Here is a 19,671-nt window from a genome sequence, read left to right on the forward strand (position 1 = left end):
TATGATTTAACAAATCTGTTATTTATATGGGTCAACCAGTTATTCATTCCAAGGGGGAATTTACTTTTTTCAGTATCATTTTGAATTAGTTGAAGGAGTATGTTCAATAAAGACATGAAGGATCAGAATTTTTATTTTAGGCATATTATATCTGTTAATACTCTTGACTTAGATGAAGATCAGATCACATTTTGTTACACATTAATGCAGAAAACCATGAATTTTCGAAATGTTCAAATACTTTTTCTTGTCACTGTATATAAGAGCCCATCCCAGACTTGGGGCACGAGGCGGTGTATAAAGAATAAAGCAGTATAGATGATGAGTGAGAGAGTACAGTATATATGAGGTCATAAAAGATAAGGATATGACTGCTTACAATTAAATAGTGTAATCCAAACCAAAAAAAATCTTTAAATAAAAAATATGTCAACTATAAATAATATCCCATTTACTGTACTTATTAAAGCAATGAGCCTAATATGTTAATAGTCTGTTTATTCCTATTCCATCCATCCATCTAGGAACCACTGTAGTTCAACTAGGGACTGTGGAAGCCAATGGTGACATTGTATTTATTCCAATTTTTTGACTGTGGTGGGACCTCAGGTAAACATTCCTCCGGTGTGTGCTGGGTTTCCTTTCTCAGTCAGGATAATTGGCTCTAAATTGCCTGTAGAGTGTGAATGTGCAAACAGGCCCAGGGGCCAGAATCGAACCCTTGTCCCTAGAGGTGTGAAGTGACAGTGCTAACCATTAAGCCACTGTGTCGCTTATTCCTATCAATAAATAGGAATAATCTGACTATTAATGTATTAGGCTTATTGCTTAAATATGTATAGTACATGGGATATTACAGTCAACTTCATATATAGTTTTTTATCTCATTGAAATAAATTTAAGAACCCCTGCCCTGGAGTTAGTGTTGAACATGCTGTGGAGCTTTTACTTTGAAAAAGAAAAAAAGAAAAAAAGGAAAGTCCTTATATGTGCTCAGATACACTTTTGTAAGGTTTTAAATATACAGTAGATGTATGTATGCATGTGACTGATGAATCTTGATTTATGATCAGTGCGGCTGTGGGTTCCTGCACAAACACACTGAGTGTGTGTATGTGTGTGTGTATATGTGTGATTATGGGCGTGTCCCACCCCAGCGCAGTCTGATACGTCAGAAAAAGAGAGCTGCTTGTGTAGTGAAGGGTTGGCTGCATGCACGGTCTATGGTTGGCTGTAGGAGGAAAAAAAGGCGAATTTAAAAGAGGGGGATGGGGCAATGAGTTGTTTTGTGTTGCATTCCTGCAGTGTGCTTGACCTTTGACCTGGTTGTTGTGCTCACTCTTCTCCTCGCATACCAAAGTGAGGGGTTTTCCCTGCAGTATGCCAGAAGGAGCTAGCTCGCACGCGCTGCGCCCTGGACGTGTTTACTAGCTGCTAGCTTACAAAAGGCTCGCGCTGTTTACCTACCTGAATCTGCAGCTAGCTAGCTAGCAACGAGGATCGCTTTAAAATTATCATCATCATTACAATTATCATCATTAGTATTATTATTGATCTTATTTAAACCGAGGCGCGCGTGTTGCATTGTCAGAAACCGTGCAAAGAAAATCGTAGAAGAAGAAAAAGAAGAAGAAGGAGGAGTAGGTGTGGAGTGTGTTTTTTGGAGATCGTCGCGAGCTCGGTCGGGTCACTCTGCTCCCCGCGCGCGCTAGCTCTCACGCTCGCTCTCTCGTTGCTTCACGCGCACACGTTTTTTAACCGATTCCGCGCGAGCCGATTATTCGGCGTGTAGCCCGCCGCAGAAACACGGAGAAGACCGAGGAAATGAAGGACAAACAGAAGAGGAAGAAGGAGCGCACATGGGCCGAGGCTGCTCGCATGGTAAATCACAAAATTTGTGTTTTTGTATTTTCATATTTGTAAAATAATGATAATAATAAGCTTTTATTTTCTGCGTCGAGACAAAGCTGCTGTGTGTTTTCTATGAATCCGCTGCGGCTCTACGTTGTGTGTAGCTCAAGACACGGCACAGTGTTAGCACAACGCCCCGATTATTAAATCATTCCTCTTTACAAATGAAATACGATTTAAAACCAATATTGAGGCAGCTATACGGTAGGACTCGCACGTGAACTTGTAGCCTAGCCGTACTAGCAGCGCTACCCGTTTGACCCTTTGTTTGTTTGCGTGTCTCGGATTAGCCTGCGTTAGCCTGCTAGCTAAAGATTACAGAACACACGTAACAGCTTAGCGCGACACATCCCTCCCGTTTCGTATCCTGTCCAGTCTGACCTTTTGTTTAAAACTGCAGAGCTTTTGATTTCCCCACAGTTTGACGCAACCCGGGCTTCCTGTCTCCTAACTGGCTAACCTCAGATTGCTAAGGGAAATAATAAGGGGCAATGCCATACTATATATGTCTAAACTGAGTGGTTATTTTGGACGCTTTAATTCGACTTTTTTATGTGCTCTTAATTCCACGCAAAATAAATCTCTTTCAAATACAATTAATCTCATTGATATTTCCATGTCATGATTGTACTATTATTAGTTGTGTGGGCCAACACTGTATTAACATGCCTTTTCTTTAAATCAAAGTCATACCAAATATGGAAAATTAGCAAACACATTTCTATAAGAGAACCCCATTGAGCTGCACATTTGTCAATAATGCTGCAACATTGCCTGAAGAATTATAGACCAAAACGTCAAAATTTTCATTGAAGATTAGTACCAAACCATACTCGGGCTACATGCAACGACTTGTATTGCTGCTGTAAGATGAAAGACGTCAGACCCAGAAGGAGAAGTGCTTCCTGTTTCAGATGCTCTCCACAAAGTATTGAATAGCAGCCAAGAGAAATGTTTCAGCTAAACCACTAAAGAGCAGAGACATTTTTTTATTGCTCACGCTGCTTAATATCTCTGTTTTTAGGCTTAAATAGACCTGCAGATTACAATAGCATTATGTTTACTGTCTCTAAACCTATGAAACAATGTACATTACATGTAAGTCTAGTCTCTTTTACGACTTCAGAATGTCCAGACAGGGTATTGACAGGGCTGTCTGTTGCATGAAATGTAAAGCTGCATGATGCCAGTGCAGCGTGTCATGTCGGGGCATTTGCTTGTGCAAGTCTAAGGTTACTGTTTGGGGTGGGGTGCAGGAATCGCATCAGACCGCTTCCCGATAGTTTTAAAGCCCCCCGTGGGAGTTGTTAAAACGGGTGCTTTCTAGTGTCACCAAAAGTGGTAACTTGTTTCCTATTTGTTTGCCACGTGGTTTCCTGGTTGTTCAGTTGTGTGTCTGGTAGATGGTTTTCATGTCTAAAACGGCTATTGCAGTACACATTGGGGGAGGTCAGGGAATGTTGACACATCTAGCATGTTATTCAGTTACTGTCACATCAAAGAGGGAATAAAAGCAGAGATGTAGTTGAAAGCACGCTTCTCATCTTGGCTGTTACACCCAAACTAGATGTCTACTTTTGACTTGATGTAGAAAAGGGTATTGAACTCTGTCACATAATGCTAGCAAATAGGTATTAGCAGTTACACACGCACATGCATACGTACTAACATGCGCATGTGTGTTTTGTATGTGTGTATATACCCAAAATAAGTGCTAGCAAGTGGTATCGGCAGTTACACACACTCTTTGATAGATAGCTATTATTATTATTATTTTTAATAACAATGACTTGAAAGTTTTGATCATTAATTTAATAGAACATGAATCAGGTCTTCATGCATATAACCACATTATTATTTACAGTAAAGTTCTCAGGTTAAGAACCTGTGGGTGGATGTGTACAGTGCTCAGTGGATTAATACGAAATCTACCGGCCTTACGTTCTGTAGCTCCAACTCCTATCAAAACTGTAGCAGATCCCTTGCGTCCTGTAAGTTGCTAAGTGGTGTCTTCATGGATCGGACTTGTTTGCCCAGCATGTCCCACAGATATGCCATCGGATTAAGATTTCGGGGAATTTGGAGACCAAGACAGCGCCTCAAAATTTTGTGTCCATTAAACCGTTCCTAAATATTTTGACAGTATGGCTGTGCACACTGTTCTGCTGAAAGAAGCTGCTGCCGTTAGAGAGTACCATTTCCAGGAAGGGTTTGTACTTGGTCTGCAACAATGGTTAGGTAGGAGGTAGGTGTCAAAGTAACAGGGCTCAAGGTTTTCCGGCTGAACATTGTCCAGAGCATCACAGAGCCTCAGCCGGCTTGCTTTCTTCCTGTAGTGCTTCCTGATGCCATAAATGATGCACACACACACGGCTATTTATGTGATTTAAAAGAAAACATGATATATCAGACCAGTCCACTCTCGTCCATTGCAACAATTCTGATGGTCACATGCCTTTTGCAGGTGTTTTTGGCAGTAAACAAGGGTCAGCATGGACACTCTGCACTGAACCAAATACACAGCAAGCTGTGAGGCACTGGGTGTTCTGAAACATTATTACCATATCATTTAATTACTGTATTGACTTTCAGCAGTTTGTGCTTCAGTATCTCTTGTGTGGGATCAAACCAGACCTTCACTCCCCATGCGCATCGACTTTGTTGTTGCTGACTGGTTGTCTTTTCTTTGGCCACTTTTGGCACTTTGATTGTAAGTACTGCACAGTGGGAACACGTGTGAGACCTGCTGTTTTGGAGATGCTCTGACCCAGTCAACTGGCCATCATAATTTGACCAAATTCCTTACACTTGACCATTTTCCCTGGTTACACTTGTTGACTAATATATTCCACCCCTTTTTATCTTTAGATGCCTGTATAACATAAACATTATGTGAACATTCATTATACAGCTAACCAAATAAACTGGAAACATCAGCTGGAAACACGTACAATCAGAAAACACGTACAATTTTACAAAAAAAAAAGAGACCGTAGTTGTTAGCTTTGACTGCTCCCATCGAGTGGTCGCCACAGCAGACCATCTGATCCTTACAACAACTTGGCAAAGGTTTTACGCCGGATGCGTTTTCTGATGCAACTCTATTTTATTTGGATTTGGAACTGGCACTGCTTTCAGTGGCTGGGGTTTGGCCATTGGGTGGGAATTGAACCCGGGCTGCCTACATGGACGAGAACCGTCCCCTACGCTCGACCACACAAGGTTCCCGGTCTGTGACATGCTAGAGCAAATGCTTCTGAATATAGAATGATTATGTACCAGTAACAGATTGTAGACTGGGTTGTACATGGGTAAATTGTTTATTTTTATTTTATTTTTTTAATATGAATTTTTTAAATACTGTATATTCAATTCAATTTTATTTGTATAGCGCTTTTAGCAATTTTCATTGCCGCAAAGCAGCTTTACACAATCAAAAGAATTATTTAAGTGTGTATGAAATGTGAATTTGTAAGAATCAAAATGGTCAGCTTGTCCCTGACCATATAAATATATAAATTAGTGCATTGTGTTTACAAATGAATACATTGAAAATGTGACTGGACCCTTCGTCAACGTGGTTGATGTACACATCGTTCTCTCAATATTCCTATGAACCACAGTTTTAGTTAACTAATTATGAAAGACTTGTCAGATTTGCTGTAATACGATTTGATTGTACAACACTCATCGGTGAACTAAACAACATTGATCAGCAACTTACTGGTGACAGTATCCTGAACACTCAAGGCTCACCCAGGCCCGTGTGGATCGAAGGTTGTCCGGGCCAGTCCCACAGAAAAGCCAATGTGTCACCAATAGGCAATGCTTGCCATGATAGAAAGGCACCAGAACACCCCCAGGGGTATCCAAGACCCCAATCTAATCGCACCCAGTGGATATTGTGCCAAACACGAACCACACACTCAATGGCCCTAAGGAGCCACAGCCTGAGGAACTAGAAATCAAAGATAGAGAATTTGGACAACGGTTTGATCCAAAACGCATAAATTAATGCTTTACCCTTATATAAATACTAGGTAAAGTATAAACCTTATATACGGGTTTCAAAGTAAGCTTTGAAATCACAGGATTTTGTTTACTAGTCACCATTCATGTTCAACATAAAATCCAAGAACTGTCTTTACTTACTATAAGATCTATCAAATGACTAATAGATGGCATCTCTACATTTTTAGTATGAAGATAAATTTGAAGACACTAGACTATTTTTGAGTAGAACACAGCTCTTGGTCAACTTCATATCCAACAGTGGTTCTACCAACAAAAGCACAGCATCATTAGGATCCGATTTGTTAAGACGCGGTTTAGTTACATCAACTAATCATTAAGCAATGAGTTTCCAAAAAAAAAAAAAGAAACAGTTTGAGGTTAATCAGAGGTAAAATAAATTAGAGACGTTTGTAGTCCACCGCTGGTGGAAAATGATCGCTCTTTTTTTATATACTGTTTGCTTTTTATAATTTGCTATGCTTTCCTGAAGAATTAAGATATAATATTTTAGAAAGCATCTAACAGTTTCCTTTTATTGCTTTATCAAAGCACATTTTGGCCTCATTAGCACAAACGTGGTGTGTGAATGTCTTGTCGCATAGCAAAATCTGGGTGGGGCTTTTTTTTCTAACTGTTGCTATAATGGAAGGGACTGCATATTTGTGGGAGCAAGAGACACTTCATACACTTCATACAGCCTGTGAGGTTCTCTCCAGATGGTTCAGTCTGTCTGCTAGTTGGGTGATTTGCTTTTTAATGTCCCAGCACAATTTCCTGTTAAAAAAAAAAAGTCCCCTATAAACTTGCACGTTGAATTCCCAATTTGATCTTTCTTTTGCCTTTAATGACGGACGCAAACATTTGCCAATATTGCAGTAGGATTTACACAAAGCTGTCCCTGTGTGAGAGAAAAGGCATGTGAGAGAGAGGCATGGTCCCATGTTTAGATATGCCGAGGAACCCGTAGCTTCTTATTTGAAGCAGCTGAAGCGTCACATTCCTGTGAGCAAATCCGGGCAATACAATTTAGATTCTGATGGTGTCCCGCAATCCTTTATTTACAACCTAAACATAAGATTTGCAGAGTATACTAGCGTTTGTGCAATAGGTGTTAGGGGTGTAACGTTATGCATATTCAAGTACAGACTGTGATTTAAATAAAGTAAATGGCTTTAATGGAAAACCTTTAAGAGCATTAATTCAAATTAAAGTAACGGGCAGAACGTCACTAAGGACTTGCAAATAGCAAAATATTCAAACATCACTTTAGAGATGTGAGGAAAACTACAAGTTATAAAAACTCTTATTTAAAATATAATTTAGCTCTAATTTGCTGGTCAGAATTTTGTCATTTATGACATTGGTGCGTTCACTCGAGGACATTGAAAACTGGACGTTTTGTTGCCAACATGCGAGGCAGTTAACTTGTGAGAGTCATGCGTGCTTCCTTTCTCTCACAGCTAATTGTATAGGAAGTGAAAATGTGTGTATGTTAATTAATCTAAAAGGGTAATGCTTGTATATACAAAATAACATGAAAGCCTTGCCTCCCATTTAGACTTTTGAGAATGAATGATTCGCTGGTTTGTGCAACAGCAGTAACCATGCCATCACAAGTAGCAAATAGAGTACATAATATTTAATAATATACTGTACTTTAGATATCTTTTATTCAAAGGAAACAATGTTTCCTCACTTTTATGTACAATTAAGCCCCTCATGATGGTAAATACAAGACTATGTTCACATTACAAAGTTCAAATTACATTGTTTATTTCTGTTTTTGCATGTCATGTTGGTTGCCACTCATATTTACAAATTACTTTCATCTAACTTTAATATGGATGCATTTGATGGATTAGCACCCTGTCCATGGTGTACCCCAAGTCTCCTGGGATACTCTCCAGACTCCCTGTGGCCATGTACAGGGTGAACGCTATAGAAGATTGATGGATGGATGGACGGATGAATGAATGATTCCAATATTCATGGGTCTGTCCTCTGAAACAGCACATGTGCACATTGATACATCTTTGCTCACACCCTCTGGGTTAAAATATGTCATGAGCTTGAGCAGCCACTCCTTCATTTCAAACAATAGATACAAAAAATATGTCTGGGGTTTTGCTGTGGAGGATGGTAAGCAATTAGTCATCTGTATTTGTTTAGGTCCAGGAGAAGAAAGAAAGCGCCAAATGCTTTGCTTTAGCTGTTTTATCAGCTACTGCTAGCACTGCTATTAAATCCCTGCGTTGCCGTGTGTGTGTGAGAAAGAGATCTAGGATAACATATGAAAGTGACTCGGGCCCAATCCAAATAAAATAAAAAATTCTCATTTGTATGTTAAGACAGCCTGAAAGAGAGAGGAAAAAAAAAAGATCTGTACCACATTAGGCTAAAACAATGCAAACTTACTAGTTTAATACTTACTTTTGTTTTGTTTTGTTGGACAAACAATGCATTTAGCTTGAACCTGTATCTAGAGCGCCATTAAACATATCACATTAATACTGAATGAAAATATATTATAATTAGATTGCCCATGATTTGTTTTTTGTTTTAATCTTGGGTAGGAATTTATTTATTTGTTTTACCCCGTACACAGTCTTGGGGATCCTTTGATGGCGTGACCTGTGCGTTTAATTGTTTAAGTGGGTGTTTGTTTTCCTCTGCACTGCGCAGCAGTACTTTCAATTCCTTTTCCTGTCTCACTGTCTTGGTTTCAGATTTGTTACAGCACCAGGGACGATTATGTAGCATTTCGTTTTGTAACTACAAGGCAGATGTCAACTTTTTTTGTGAGCTTGCTGTAGCCAGACAGAAATGTTCTCTGTAGCCTGTGACCGTTTTTCAATAGGTGATAGCGATTTTTGGGTTGTCATGCAAATGACTGCTTTTGTTTGATACATTACACTTACCTTTGTATTGAGGCACAAGATGTGTAGGCAGTTTGCATTTTTACATGTGCTCATTTGAGATTTTTACCCGAAAGATTTTAATTTATAATTTGCTGTGCTGTGACCAGATTGTTCCTGAAACCCCAGCGAAGGTGTGCAAGTGAGCACCAGTAATGTACAACTATTTTTCAGGGAGTATGGCAGAAATACAGAGCTCTGAAGACTGCTGTTGAAGGAATAATATGCCTCGAGTTGCCACTGCCAGATAGACTCTAGTCTAGATTTAGGGCTGACACATGTGGTCAGGGTGAATATATGTTTAGCCACGTATGCCTGCATATGTCTGACTAGTGAGGTGTACTTCTCCACTTCCTGTCTACCCCAAATAGGTTCTTGAGAACTTCTCGGATGCCCCAATGACACCTAAACAGATCCTTCACGTCATCCAGACAAAGGGACTCAAAGAAATGAGGTCTGTTCTTGATGCTCATTATATCAGTGATTATAATTATTATATTAATAATTATGTATCAATAGATGGATAATTTTTTATACTGTACATTTGCAATTACTAAATTTTGTTTTTTGCTTCCCTTAAATTTTTAATGCCATCCTTTACCACAAAATAGAAGGTAAGTCACTTTTAATGATTGTGCTATGTTAAAGAACTGCGTATTATGATTTTTCCCTACCTCACACCAGAATGAACTCCTATATAAATGTCTGTCACATACACAGCGGCACAGCCCCACTGGCCTGCCTAGTTACCATGCTTCACTCCCAAGTGAGGGGCGATCGAGTAAAGAACAGCATCTTCTTCAAGCTACCTGGAAGAATGAGTCTTTTCACACTAAAGGTAGCAGCGATGCACATTTGTTTCCATTTTAGGAAATGTGTATATTGTTTTAGCTTTAAATTTACTAAGGATATGTAGAGCGAGGAGCATGCTAAAACTAATATCTACCGGGCTGTATTTCCAGAAAAATGCTCTCCAGTGGACGAAGAACCCATCTGGTTCTGAGGCTTCAGACCCAAGCACCGCACCAGCAGCTTCATCCACTGCTTCGCTCGGAGCAGCAGAGGGGGGCGAACAGGAAAGCGGTGACTCCACGGAAACGACGGCTGCCAGCGGTGAGAACGATGGTGTGTAGAACTTGATTGGTTGCTTTGTTTTGTCTGTGACGGTTTTATCCTTGCTGGTTAAATGGAAATGTCATGATCTTACAATTTATGTTCACGTGCAAATCCTGTTTCAAGTTGGTCAACATGGCACATTCAATGTATAAAATATATCTGTAGATCAGATCAGGAAACCTGGAATTTCAGGTAGCATTCTAGGCCAAGATTATTAGCCCCAGTAAACAGTACTGTGTCAGAGTGGTACATTACCAATTTGAAGCTCAAACAGACATGATCTGCCCCCAGGGCTAGCCAAAATCTAACAATACACATTGTGCATTTTCGTTTGAGTGCTAAAAAATTTTTTTTTTTTTTTTTTTTTTTTGTATGTAAATGTTTTATTTTGTTAATTTCTATTTGTCCACCATGTGTATCTGGACACTATTGCAATATCTACATTGTTCTGCATATGTGTTTAAAGATTTAAAGCTTAAAATAAAATGAAATCCAAATTAAGGACCGTAGCTACCTTGAGCTTCAAAAAACAGGATGAGAAGGAAAACATCGATTTTCTTTTCTTTTTCTCTTTTTTCCCTGAGAATGTGTGTGTTGCCATGGATACTGCAGCAGCACATGACATCCCGCAGTGACCTAGTTGAGAGTGGTTTTAAACGTGCATATGATTGTGTGTGTGTGTGTGTAAGAGAGGGAGATGGAGGGATCTCTAATGGGGACAATTAGAGATAAATGATGAATGTGTTTTACATATGGAGTCAAAAGATGTATTTTGTGTGCACTGGGGATGGGGGGTGCCTTGAAAAGATTTAATCCCTGATTGACTACTTTAAGCTCTGAATTTGTTTTTTGTGATACTGGTATTGGCATTGATTATTGCAATGAAAGATTCACGTATACGTGTCAGTGTGCAGATGTCATTGCTAAATATGATTTAAATAAAAGTATAAATAATTTATTTAAACAACAATATACAAATTATATGTTGAACGTTTATTATGTATACAGGATTAGTTTAGATAAAAAACAGAATAATGTCTTTGTGGGTCTAACAACGTGACAGCATTTAGAGCTTGATAAAGGTGTCTATATGTGACCAGCACATTTTCTTCACTTTATCACCTTTAATTTTTACTTTTTGTGTGTACCTCTTATGCACCTCTCATGCAAGTTGATGACAAGTTATTCATAAATTTTTAAGGATCAGGCTTTTAATTTGCTGAACCACCTTAGGAACGACTACAATGGGCTCTAAGCCACCTCGGCCAGGATTGTCATTCATGGGCATACAGCCTTCTTTAAAATGTTTGCACTGTTCAGATGGTTTACTGCGGCAAAGAGTCTCATCACCATACTGTGCTTAAAGCCTTCGGTAAAGGTCAATCTGCTTTTTACATTTTCATTCATCAGAAATTCCGGTCCCAGCTTGACTCGAAGACCCCTTGTATTTAAAAGGGATTTTATAATGCTTGGAAGATGTCCTGTATAAAAAGGGAATTCGAAACAATTGGGCATATTCTTTATGGGAAAATAATAGACTGGGTAGTGTGACGCTCCAGAACCCAGAAATAGATTATTTTGTATTAGCAGCATGTATTTAAAGGTTTAATTATTTTTGCTCAACAGTCGTTTGCTGACAGTTTAAGTTATTAAAAATAACGTACATTTTATCCATTCATATTTTACAGTTTATGTTGTGGGTGTTTGAGATAAGTGAGTCCATGTAATCAATTTTGGGCATTTTTTCTGTCCCTGTTGAAGTTAATAAGAAATCTTCTCAAATTGCCAAGATTTTTTTTCCCCCTAATATTTCTAATATAACTTTATTGGATTCATTTCCAAGTTCTGCACAAATACTTAAATGCATAATTATTATTCAATTGGTTAGACATTTTGCCTTGACAGCTTTTAGATTTTATTGTAAAAATCATTGTTTCAGACATGTTAAACTACATGCTAAAAGCAATAGCAGTGTAGAAAGCTAGCATTTGCATTTTCTTTTCATGGTTTTGCTTCCTGTTTCAGCTTCAGTGGATGAGACTTCCTCCAGTGCCTCCTGTTCCACAGAGCCACAGACACGACTAAGTCGATCCTCACAGGTACCTTCTCGCTCGACACTTTGTTGCGTTTTGTATATATTCACTATATATATATATATATATATAATATTTTTTTTTGTCGTGTAAATGCATGGTTTGTGTGTCATTAATTGTCCTTGTCCTTGATGCTCTACAGTCAGGGAGACAGAGGAAGAAATCTGTCATGATGCCTCGAGTGGTTCTTACTCCACTGAAGGTCAACGGTGAACACGTCCCATCAGGTTACTTTCCCCCCCTCTCATCTTTTTCTTTCTTTTTCTCTTTTCCTGCCAATCTCCACTCTCTCTGCAGTGGTTTGTAAACCCATTCACTCTGACTTAGGTCTGACAGTTTTTGTAATTTTATGCACTGACAGACTTTTAATCATTTATACTGCTGTCTCCTCAAGGCCAGTATCCCCACAGTTCCATCCTGTCAGCAGCCTTTTCTGTGTGTGTCTGTTAATACTAAAACAGCATCTTCCCAGCAGACACTTATTTATTAATTTATTTATTTTTTTGTAGCATTTTCTTAGTATTTCCCTTTGCTCTCAGTGTGTGACACCAGTGTTTCTGGTTGTAAGCCCTGCTCCATAACCTATGGATATCTGACCCCTCTGCTTTGCGTTTGCATCCTCACTTGAGATATCCACTTACCCTTTCTTGCTCAGTATCTCCATGTCTGGGACATCTGTCCTTGTGGCTTTCTGTGTGTGCACTAGCCAGCACTTTTTTGCCTGCTGTTCCAGCCTCTCCAATGTCACTGGCTTTTCTGCCTGTGCTGCCCTTCCCACACTTGCTTGTTCTCCAAGTCTGACCAGCCTCCCTCCTCCCCCACCTGTCCCCTCAGGAGCTGCGGGGAGGCGCAGGGAAGGGTCTAGGGGGGGTCCAGGCCCAGTACTTCGAGCCCGCTCCGAGCTGGGCTGGAAACGCCCCCAGCACTTCAAGAGCATGCGTGGCCTACGTTCAGGTACAGAGGATAAGACCCTGTGGGACCCATTTAATCATTGCTATTTTCCCTAAACCCACTTAAACCATCCCATCTGTTTACACTGTTCAGCACCACCTTCCAAACCTAATAAAAGGATAGGATAAAGCGGGTATTATTAGTAGATAGATTGTTAAAATAAAGTAAAAGACCAGTAATATTTGCTGCACTGAACTGGGGTTAGATTTAATGTATTACCTATTGCCATATTTAAACAGGTAAATGAATTGTAGACAGTGTTTGCCAGTGAGTATTTTATTTTGCTTTAGTTTGGTGAATGAAGACCATAATGCTTGACTTTTTTGCTTGTCTGCTAATTTATGTTGCCTGAAAATTTAATTAAAAGCATGGACTTTTTTTTCACTTGACCCATTCATTCGTTTCATTTTTTTTTTTCATATTCATATTTCATTTCATTTCTAATTCACTCTCACTTACTCATCTTCTATACCGCTTTATCCTGTATTCGGGGTCGCGGGGGCCTGGAGCCTATCCCAGAAGGCGTAGGGCACAAGCCGGGGTACACCCTGCACAGGGTTCCAATCCATCGCAGGGCATCAGTACATCACATTAAACTTTTTTTTCCAGGACAGCTTTGCTTCTTCTAAGTACAGTAGTACAGTAGTCATATGGATCATTTTAAAATTGACTTACAGCAAGCATATCTTGTGTCCAAATCATCTTGCTCAAGAGTGTGTAAGGTCATGTAGTACAGCATCAGTTGTCATTGGAAAAGTGGCATGTTGTATGCCTTGATAAACGAGTGCAAGGTCTGCAGATTTTATTCTTAAATCTTTGTTCTTAAATCCAATTAAATTGAGAAACCCATCAAGAAATTGGTATTTATATACATTTTAGGCATCCCCATGTACAGTACAGTGCTATGTGTAACTTAAATATTTACAGTGATTATGTTTATTAATATACTGACATGCGAGTATATTCACAGTTTTGGAAAATGTAGTACAGGGGTCTATACTGTGTCACATGTTTGTCTTTGCGTGTACTTCAGCAGCAGTGTTAATTTTAGGTTTGAATTTGCAGGGCCAATGAAGAGGAATAGAGGAGGTGTAGAGGTGGACTTTGAGACCCCGGGCTCAATCCTGGTCAACACAAACATCCGTGCTTTAATTAACACGCGCACATTTGCAGCATTTCCTCCCCACTCTCAGCAACAACTTCTTCAACTTCTCCCTGAAGTAGACAGACAGGTATGTCCTTCTATCCCTTTCTGCTATGATCTGTCAACCATTTACATCAGTATGCTGTCTAAATTGTTTGATTTATGTTTTACGGTAATGTTTAGATTGGTCCTGATGGTCTTGCCCGACTCAGCAGTTCAGCACTGAATAACGAATTTTTTACTCATGCCTCTCAAAGCTGGAAAGAGAGGCTCGCTGAAGGTGGGGTCACCTTAATACAGAAATACAGTGCAATTTTATTGCATGCATTAACTGCCTGGTATAGTTGTGCACTTATTGGAGTTTAGATTAATATGGAACTAATATGGACGTCATTTTCTCTCAAAGGTGAGTTCACACATGAGATGCAGGTTCGCTTTAGACAAGAGATGGAAAAGGAAAAGAAAGTGGAGGCATGGAAGGAGAAATTCTTTGAGGAGTATCATGGCCAAAAGTAAGGGTTGTTGTATGTTGTTTTTTTAATCATTTGTTGTGTTAAATGTGTAGTTAATCAATATGTACTTTGTCACACCCTTTACTTATAGATCTGGCTTAACCCGTGAAGAGGCATTAAAACTCACAATGAGTGATGCAGGAGATGTTTCTGGGTCAGTCCTTGGGGCTGATACTACTGCAGCCACACCCAAGAGGAGAGGTGTTGGAAGACGACGAAGGGAGGGTCGTATTAGGAGGCGATCACGTGCTGACCTCAGAAGAAGGGCGCGACGCCCACTCTGCAAGACTACTCCTGCAGCAGTGGCTCAAGAACCAGCAGAGACCCAGGCAGCTGTAGAAGTTGTGGCCCCGACTACATCACCTGTCCCAGAAACCAGCACAGTACAGGCAGAGGTTGTCCTTCAAGCCGAATCAGAATCAGAAACTCCAGTGGAGACACTATGTACAGAGGCAGCCCCCTCCCCTGCCCCGGTGTCTACTCCTGCTCCTGCTTCTACAAGCTCAACTTGCGATGAACCAGAAGGTTCCACTAGTCTGCTGCCTGAAGTTGTTGAGCCTACCGTTGCCTCGACTTCCTCGCCTTCCTCATCCTCTTCTTCGACATCCTCATCATCCTCTCCATCTTCATCTCCCTCCTCTACCTCTGATCGGCAAGGAGCCTTTGCTGCTAGCTCTGACTCATCATCTTCCTCCTCATCCTCAACTGCTGCTGTTGCCACTGACCCACTGGACGATGGTGCCTCGATCACCACAGGTACAGCAGGCACCGGTGCGAGCAGCAGAGAGAGCAGCCCGGCAGCAAGTCCTGCTACAGTCAGCCCTGCCATCCAGCTCAAGGAACAGAAAAGAAGGCCCGATGAGTCCCAGGCCTTCACCAGCTTTCCCGAGAAGAGGGCACGGCTGGATGAGCATCAGTCCTTTCGTAACACAGTTGACTGTGTGCACTCAGAAAAGCCGCAGCCTACAACAGAGGAGCCCAAGGTCCCGCCAATCCGGGTATGATGGCCATATTTATAATCTATTATCTTTTTATATATATATATATATATTAAATTGTATAATTAAGTGCTTACACCATGCCTCAGTTTAAAAAATATTGTATTTTACATAACTGCATGCCTGTTTTTTCTCTCTCTTCTGTTCCCTTTTTTCCTAGATTCAGCTCTCCCGGATCAAACCTCCGTGGGTCAAAGGGCCGCCAACGTACCAAATCTGTCCCCGCATCGTGCCCCCCAGCGAGGGGTCGAGGCGCAGTGGGACGGGGGCGCGCACCTTGGCGGACATCAAGGCCCGCGCCCAGCAAGCCCGCGCACAGCGGGAAGCCGCTGCTGCTGTTGCAGCCACTGGGGACGGGGCAGGGCCTGGGGGGGGCGGCCCGGGGGGTGGTGGTGGGATACCGGATTGCTCCAGCGGGAGGCGTTCGAGAGAGCACCCGGGTCCCGTTGAACCTGGAGGAGGAGGAGGAGGAAGAGGAGGAGGAGGAAGAGTTGGAGATGTGGAGGACCAGGAATCGCTTGCAAGCTCTCATTCGTCTGGAGCACAACTACAGTTATCCAATGTAGAGCATCCAGAAAAAACCCAAGCCTCTACCCCACAAACTTTGCCATCTCCATCCTCTGTATCTTCCAATCCTTCAGTGCTACCCTCAGAGTCGCCCAAAACCTTCACAGCATCACCAACTGAGACAGACAGCCCAGCCTCCCAGGACCAGGTAGACGATATCTGTGGCGGAGAGGAGGTGACGGTTAGCTCCAGTGATAAAGCCTCCGAGCAGACCTTAGACACTCCTGTGCCTACCCCCAGTGAGCCCGAGTCTGTAGGCAGTCAACAAGAGAGTAGGGTTGAAGAGGCTGATTCAAATGACAGCAGAACACTCACTCCTAATTATACCATTTCACCAGTGTCCAGTGAAGCAGTAAATCTTGTTCCCACCTCAATTCCTGACTCATTGCCTAGGTTTGGTGCCCAAGGTGTGGATGTGATCAGATCCTTGGCAGCATCTTCACAGCCTTGGGAAGCTGAGCAGAATTTGGGTGAACATTGTTCGGGCACTACTGGGGTCATTCAGCACGGGTCAGATGTGAAAGTCCCCAAAGAGACATTTGTTGCAACCCGCAATGGTTTTGTAAGTGGTGCTGAGGATCATGTGGTTAGGGAGAGAGTTCTGCAGGAGCACAAGAGTGCAACTGAGGCTGAAACTGATGGTAAATATGTAAGTTCCCTCTCATGTCTACCAAATAACATGAGAGAGGAAGATAATGGTGTACACAGTGACTCTACAGAGACTGCATCAGACTTTGAGAATGAAACTCAAGAGGATGATAGTGTGGACTGGCACAGAACTATGGACCATAATGGCGTGCAAGGTCATAATTCAAAGTCTCAAAACCATCCTGTCATTCAGACACCAAATCGTCTTACTTCTTGCACTTTGAGCTCTCCGCAGCATCAGCAGCCTGTTATCCAGGCCCATGTCTCTAATCCTACACACAGCCAAACTGTCATTCAGGCCCGTTTCCCCAACGGCATTCCAAACCAGCCAGTGATTCAGACACAAAAGCACCATTCAGTTCACACCCATGGCATAAACCATGTCCAGGAGCAAAACTCCAATGCCTTGACCCAGGTCCATGTGCAGCCATACCTCATGCATGTAGAGAAGGAGCAAAGCAAAGCTCATTTTCTAAATGAGAGTAGCAGTGGAGGAAAGCCATTTATCCTAACAGATGATGATTCAAAACTTATCTGCAAAGGGCCTATGGATGAATCTGGATTAAAGAACTTTCCCAGTCTTTCTGCTGTTAAGAGAATTCAAACCTCTGCACGACCTGTGTCCTCTGTAGAGGCAAACAACCCTCTGGTTACCCAGCTTCTTCAAGGCAGCCTGCCTTTGGAGAAAGTCCTTCCCCAGTCACACTCTGCAAGTAAGCTGGAGATAAATAGACTACCAGGAGCACCAACAGGTTTGTCTTCAAACCGACAGCCTGGAGGATCTCCCAGAAACATAGCTCCTCGCTTCAGACCCCCACCTGAATCAGGGGGAACCACAGAACCTGCTAGCTCAGACTTTCAGCATAAAGCCTCTTCTACTCATCAGTCACCTGTGCCTGGAAGGAATTATGGTGCCTCACCACCTGCCACTTTACAGTCGCGAATAGGATGCCTGCTTGATGAAACCAGCTCCCGTGGCACAGTTGTCCAGCAGTTTGTTCCTCAGCAGTCTGCAAACAATGTGCCTCCTGGTGCAGTACCTGTCATCACCTCCCTCCCATCATCTTCCTCCTCAAGGCATTCAGTGGACTTGAACTCTCAAAGTGCCCAAGTTTTGGAGTCAGCTGTGATAAAAGAGCACCCCATCCCTCAGATTTCACGTAGTGACACTCCAGAAAGGCAAGCAGCTGGTCTTCAGCAACACTCCGTTAACCATTCCCAGCCAATCTGCAGAACTACACCTGATGCTCCTTCCCCTCCACATGGTGACCTTTGTCCTTCTGAAGTTGTACCTACTGTTAAGATCAGTTGGCGCCCGCCGAAATCGCAGCCACCCCAACCTCAGTCCTATCAACAACAGATCTCTCATGGGGCTAGTGTGAAAAATGAAGTCTCTCTACGCCCCTCGTGCCAGCAAGCTCTACCAAAAAATTCACAGGCTGCAATGGGTGGCAATGGCTCTGTTGTTATAACCAAAAAAGAACCCCAGAGCTCCTTGGACAGTTATACAGGAAGTGGGGGAGCCATGGAAGGACTGCTTAATATGGAAATGTCCCTTGTAAGAATGGCTAAAAAAGAGCAAGGTAAAAACCCTTTCACACGTCATACTGACTCCACAGTCTCACCTGTGTCGTCCTCTCCTTCATCTACCTCTGCCTCATCATTTTCCTACCATCTGTATGGAAAGTTGCCTAAGTTGCAGCAGAGTGGAGGTGGAAGTGCACTGACTGGAGACACTGGAGGGGGGTCCTCATCTGGCTTCAGCTATACGGCAAATGTCTCAGTAGTGGACGGTAGTGGCTTCTCTCGCAGCATAGCAGATAGTGTGCTGCAACTGCGGCCACGTGTTGGGAACACTGGAAGCCAGAGTACTGCCCTGAGTATCCAGGCATTTGCTGAAAGTGCAGCAGAGGAGGTGGCTCTTAAGTGCTCTTGCCGCCTCAAGGCCATGATTATGTGCCAGGGGTGCGGTGCCTTCTGCCATGACGATTGCATCGGCCCTTCCAAACTCTGTGTTTCCTGTCTGGTGGTTAGATAGTGTGTTACAGCACCTCTGAACGGAGTCTACGGCAGTATTTTTGCATTGGCATCCCAAGACGTTACCTGTTCTCAGAGACCAGAGAAACATTTGGACTCAACTAAGAAAAGAATAATGGGAGAACTCTTGGTGTGAATACATGGCCTGATTTTTGATGTTGGACAAAGTAAAAACAATAGGGCTGCTAGATGCCCTGCAAGATCAAATTTAGTCTGTATTTTTGCTTCATATTTTTTTTCTATTGCTGTTATGATGGTGTTATGATGTGTATTATTATTATTATTGTTATTATTATTATTATTATTATTGTTGGTATTAAGTGAATTTACATGGCACAGTTGATTGTAGATTGTGCCTTTTTTTTCTTTTTCACAAAACATTTACCTCATCTACTTGACACCAATCATTGGTTCAGTGTGAAAATGGTGGTGTTCATGTTTGCGTTTTTCCTCTCACCTACCTCTCTGAAAAAGAGAGCATGAGGAGTTGTCTTGCGCATCTTGTCTTGCAAAGAAATATTTTTTTAAATCATTAAACAAGCCAATTCTTTTGTTATTTTGTAAGTGCTTCCTTTCCTTTTTTATTTTCTTATCCAAAGTGAAGTCCAGTCTGTACTTGGCGGTTAAGCACAGTATTCTAATCTAATAAAGCTGACAATGAACAGATTGGCTCCCACATTTACTGTCCTTTTTACTTGTACTGTAAATGCTACATGATGTGATGGTATGGTGTTATGTGGCTTGGGAATCTTTTCTAAACAAATA

At 41.7% G+C, this 19,671-nt stretch overlaps 1 protein-coding gene across 4 annotated transcripts; it reads left to right on the forward strand.

The window, feature by feature from the left end:
* Positions 1 to 1,204: 1,204 nt before the first annotated feature.
* On the forward strand, positions 1,205 to 19,572 carry asxl1 (ASXL transcriptional regulator 1). Of its 4 annotated transcripts, XM_053482175.1 has the most exons (13): positions 1,205 to 1,881; positions 9,212 to 9,294; positions 9,452 to 9,454; positions 9,561 to 9,678; positions 9,803 to 9,965; positions 11,982 to 12,055; positions 12,192 to 12,276; positions 12,884 to 13,003; positions 14,066 to 14,232; positions 14,328 to 14,424; positions 14,551 to 14,656; positions 14,748 to 15,654; positions 15,815 to 19,572. In XM_053482175.1, exons 1-13 carry the CDS (start codon positions 1,825 to 1,827, stop codon positions 18,905 to 18,907), a joined length of 5,073 nt encoding a protein of 1,690 aa, XP_053338150.1. In that variant the 5' UTR covers positions 1,205 to 1,824; the 3' UTR covers positions 18,908 to 19,572. The 4 variants fall into 4 exon arrangements, with proteins under 4 accessions (XP_053338150.1, XP_053338151.1, XP_053338148.1 ...); XM_053482176.1 differs by lacking the exon at positions 12,884 to 13,003 and having other exon boundaries at positions 1,760 to 1,881; XM_053482173.1 differs by lacking the exons at positions 1,205 to 1,881; positions 9,212 to 9,294; positions 9,452 to 9,454 and having other exon boundaries at positions 9,480 to 9,678; positions 15,821 to 19,572.
* The last annotated feature ends 99 nt before the right edge of the window (positions 19,573 to 19,671 follow it).

Source organism: Clarias gariepinus, chromosome 22, assembly GCF_024256425.1.
Source record: "Clarias gariepinus isolate MV-2021 ecotype Netherlands chromosome 22, CGAR_prim_01v2, whole genome shotgun sequence".
Lineage (NCBI taxonomy): Eukaryota > Metazoa > Chordata > Actinopteri > Siluriformes > Clariidae > Clarias > Clarias gariepinus.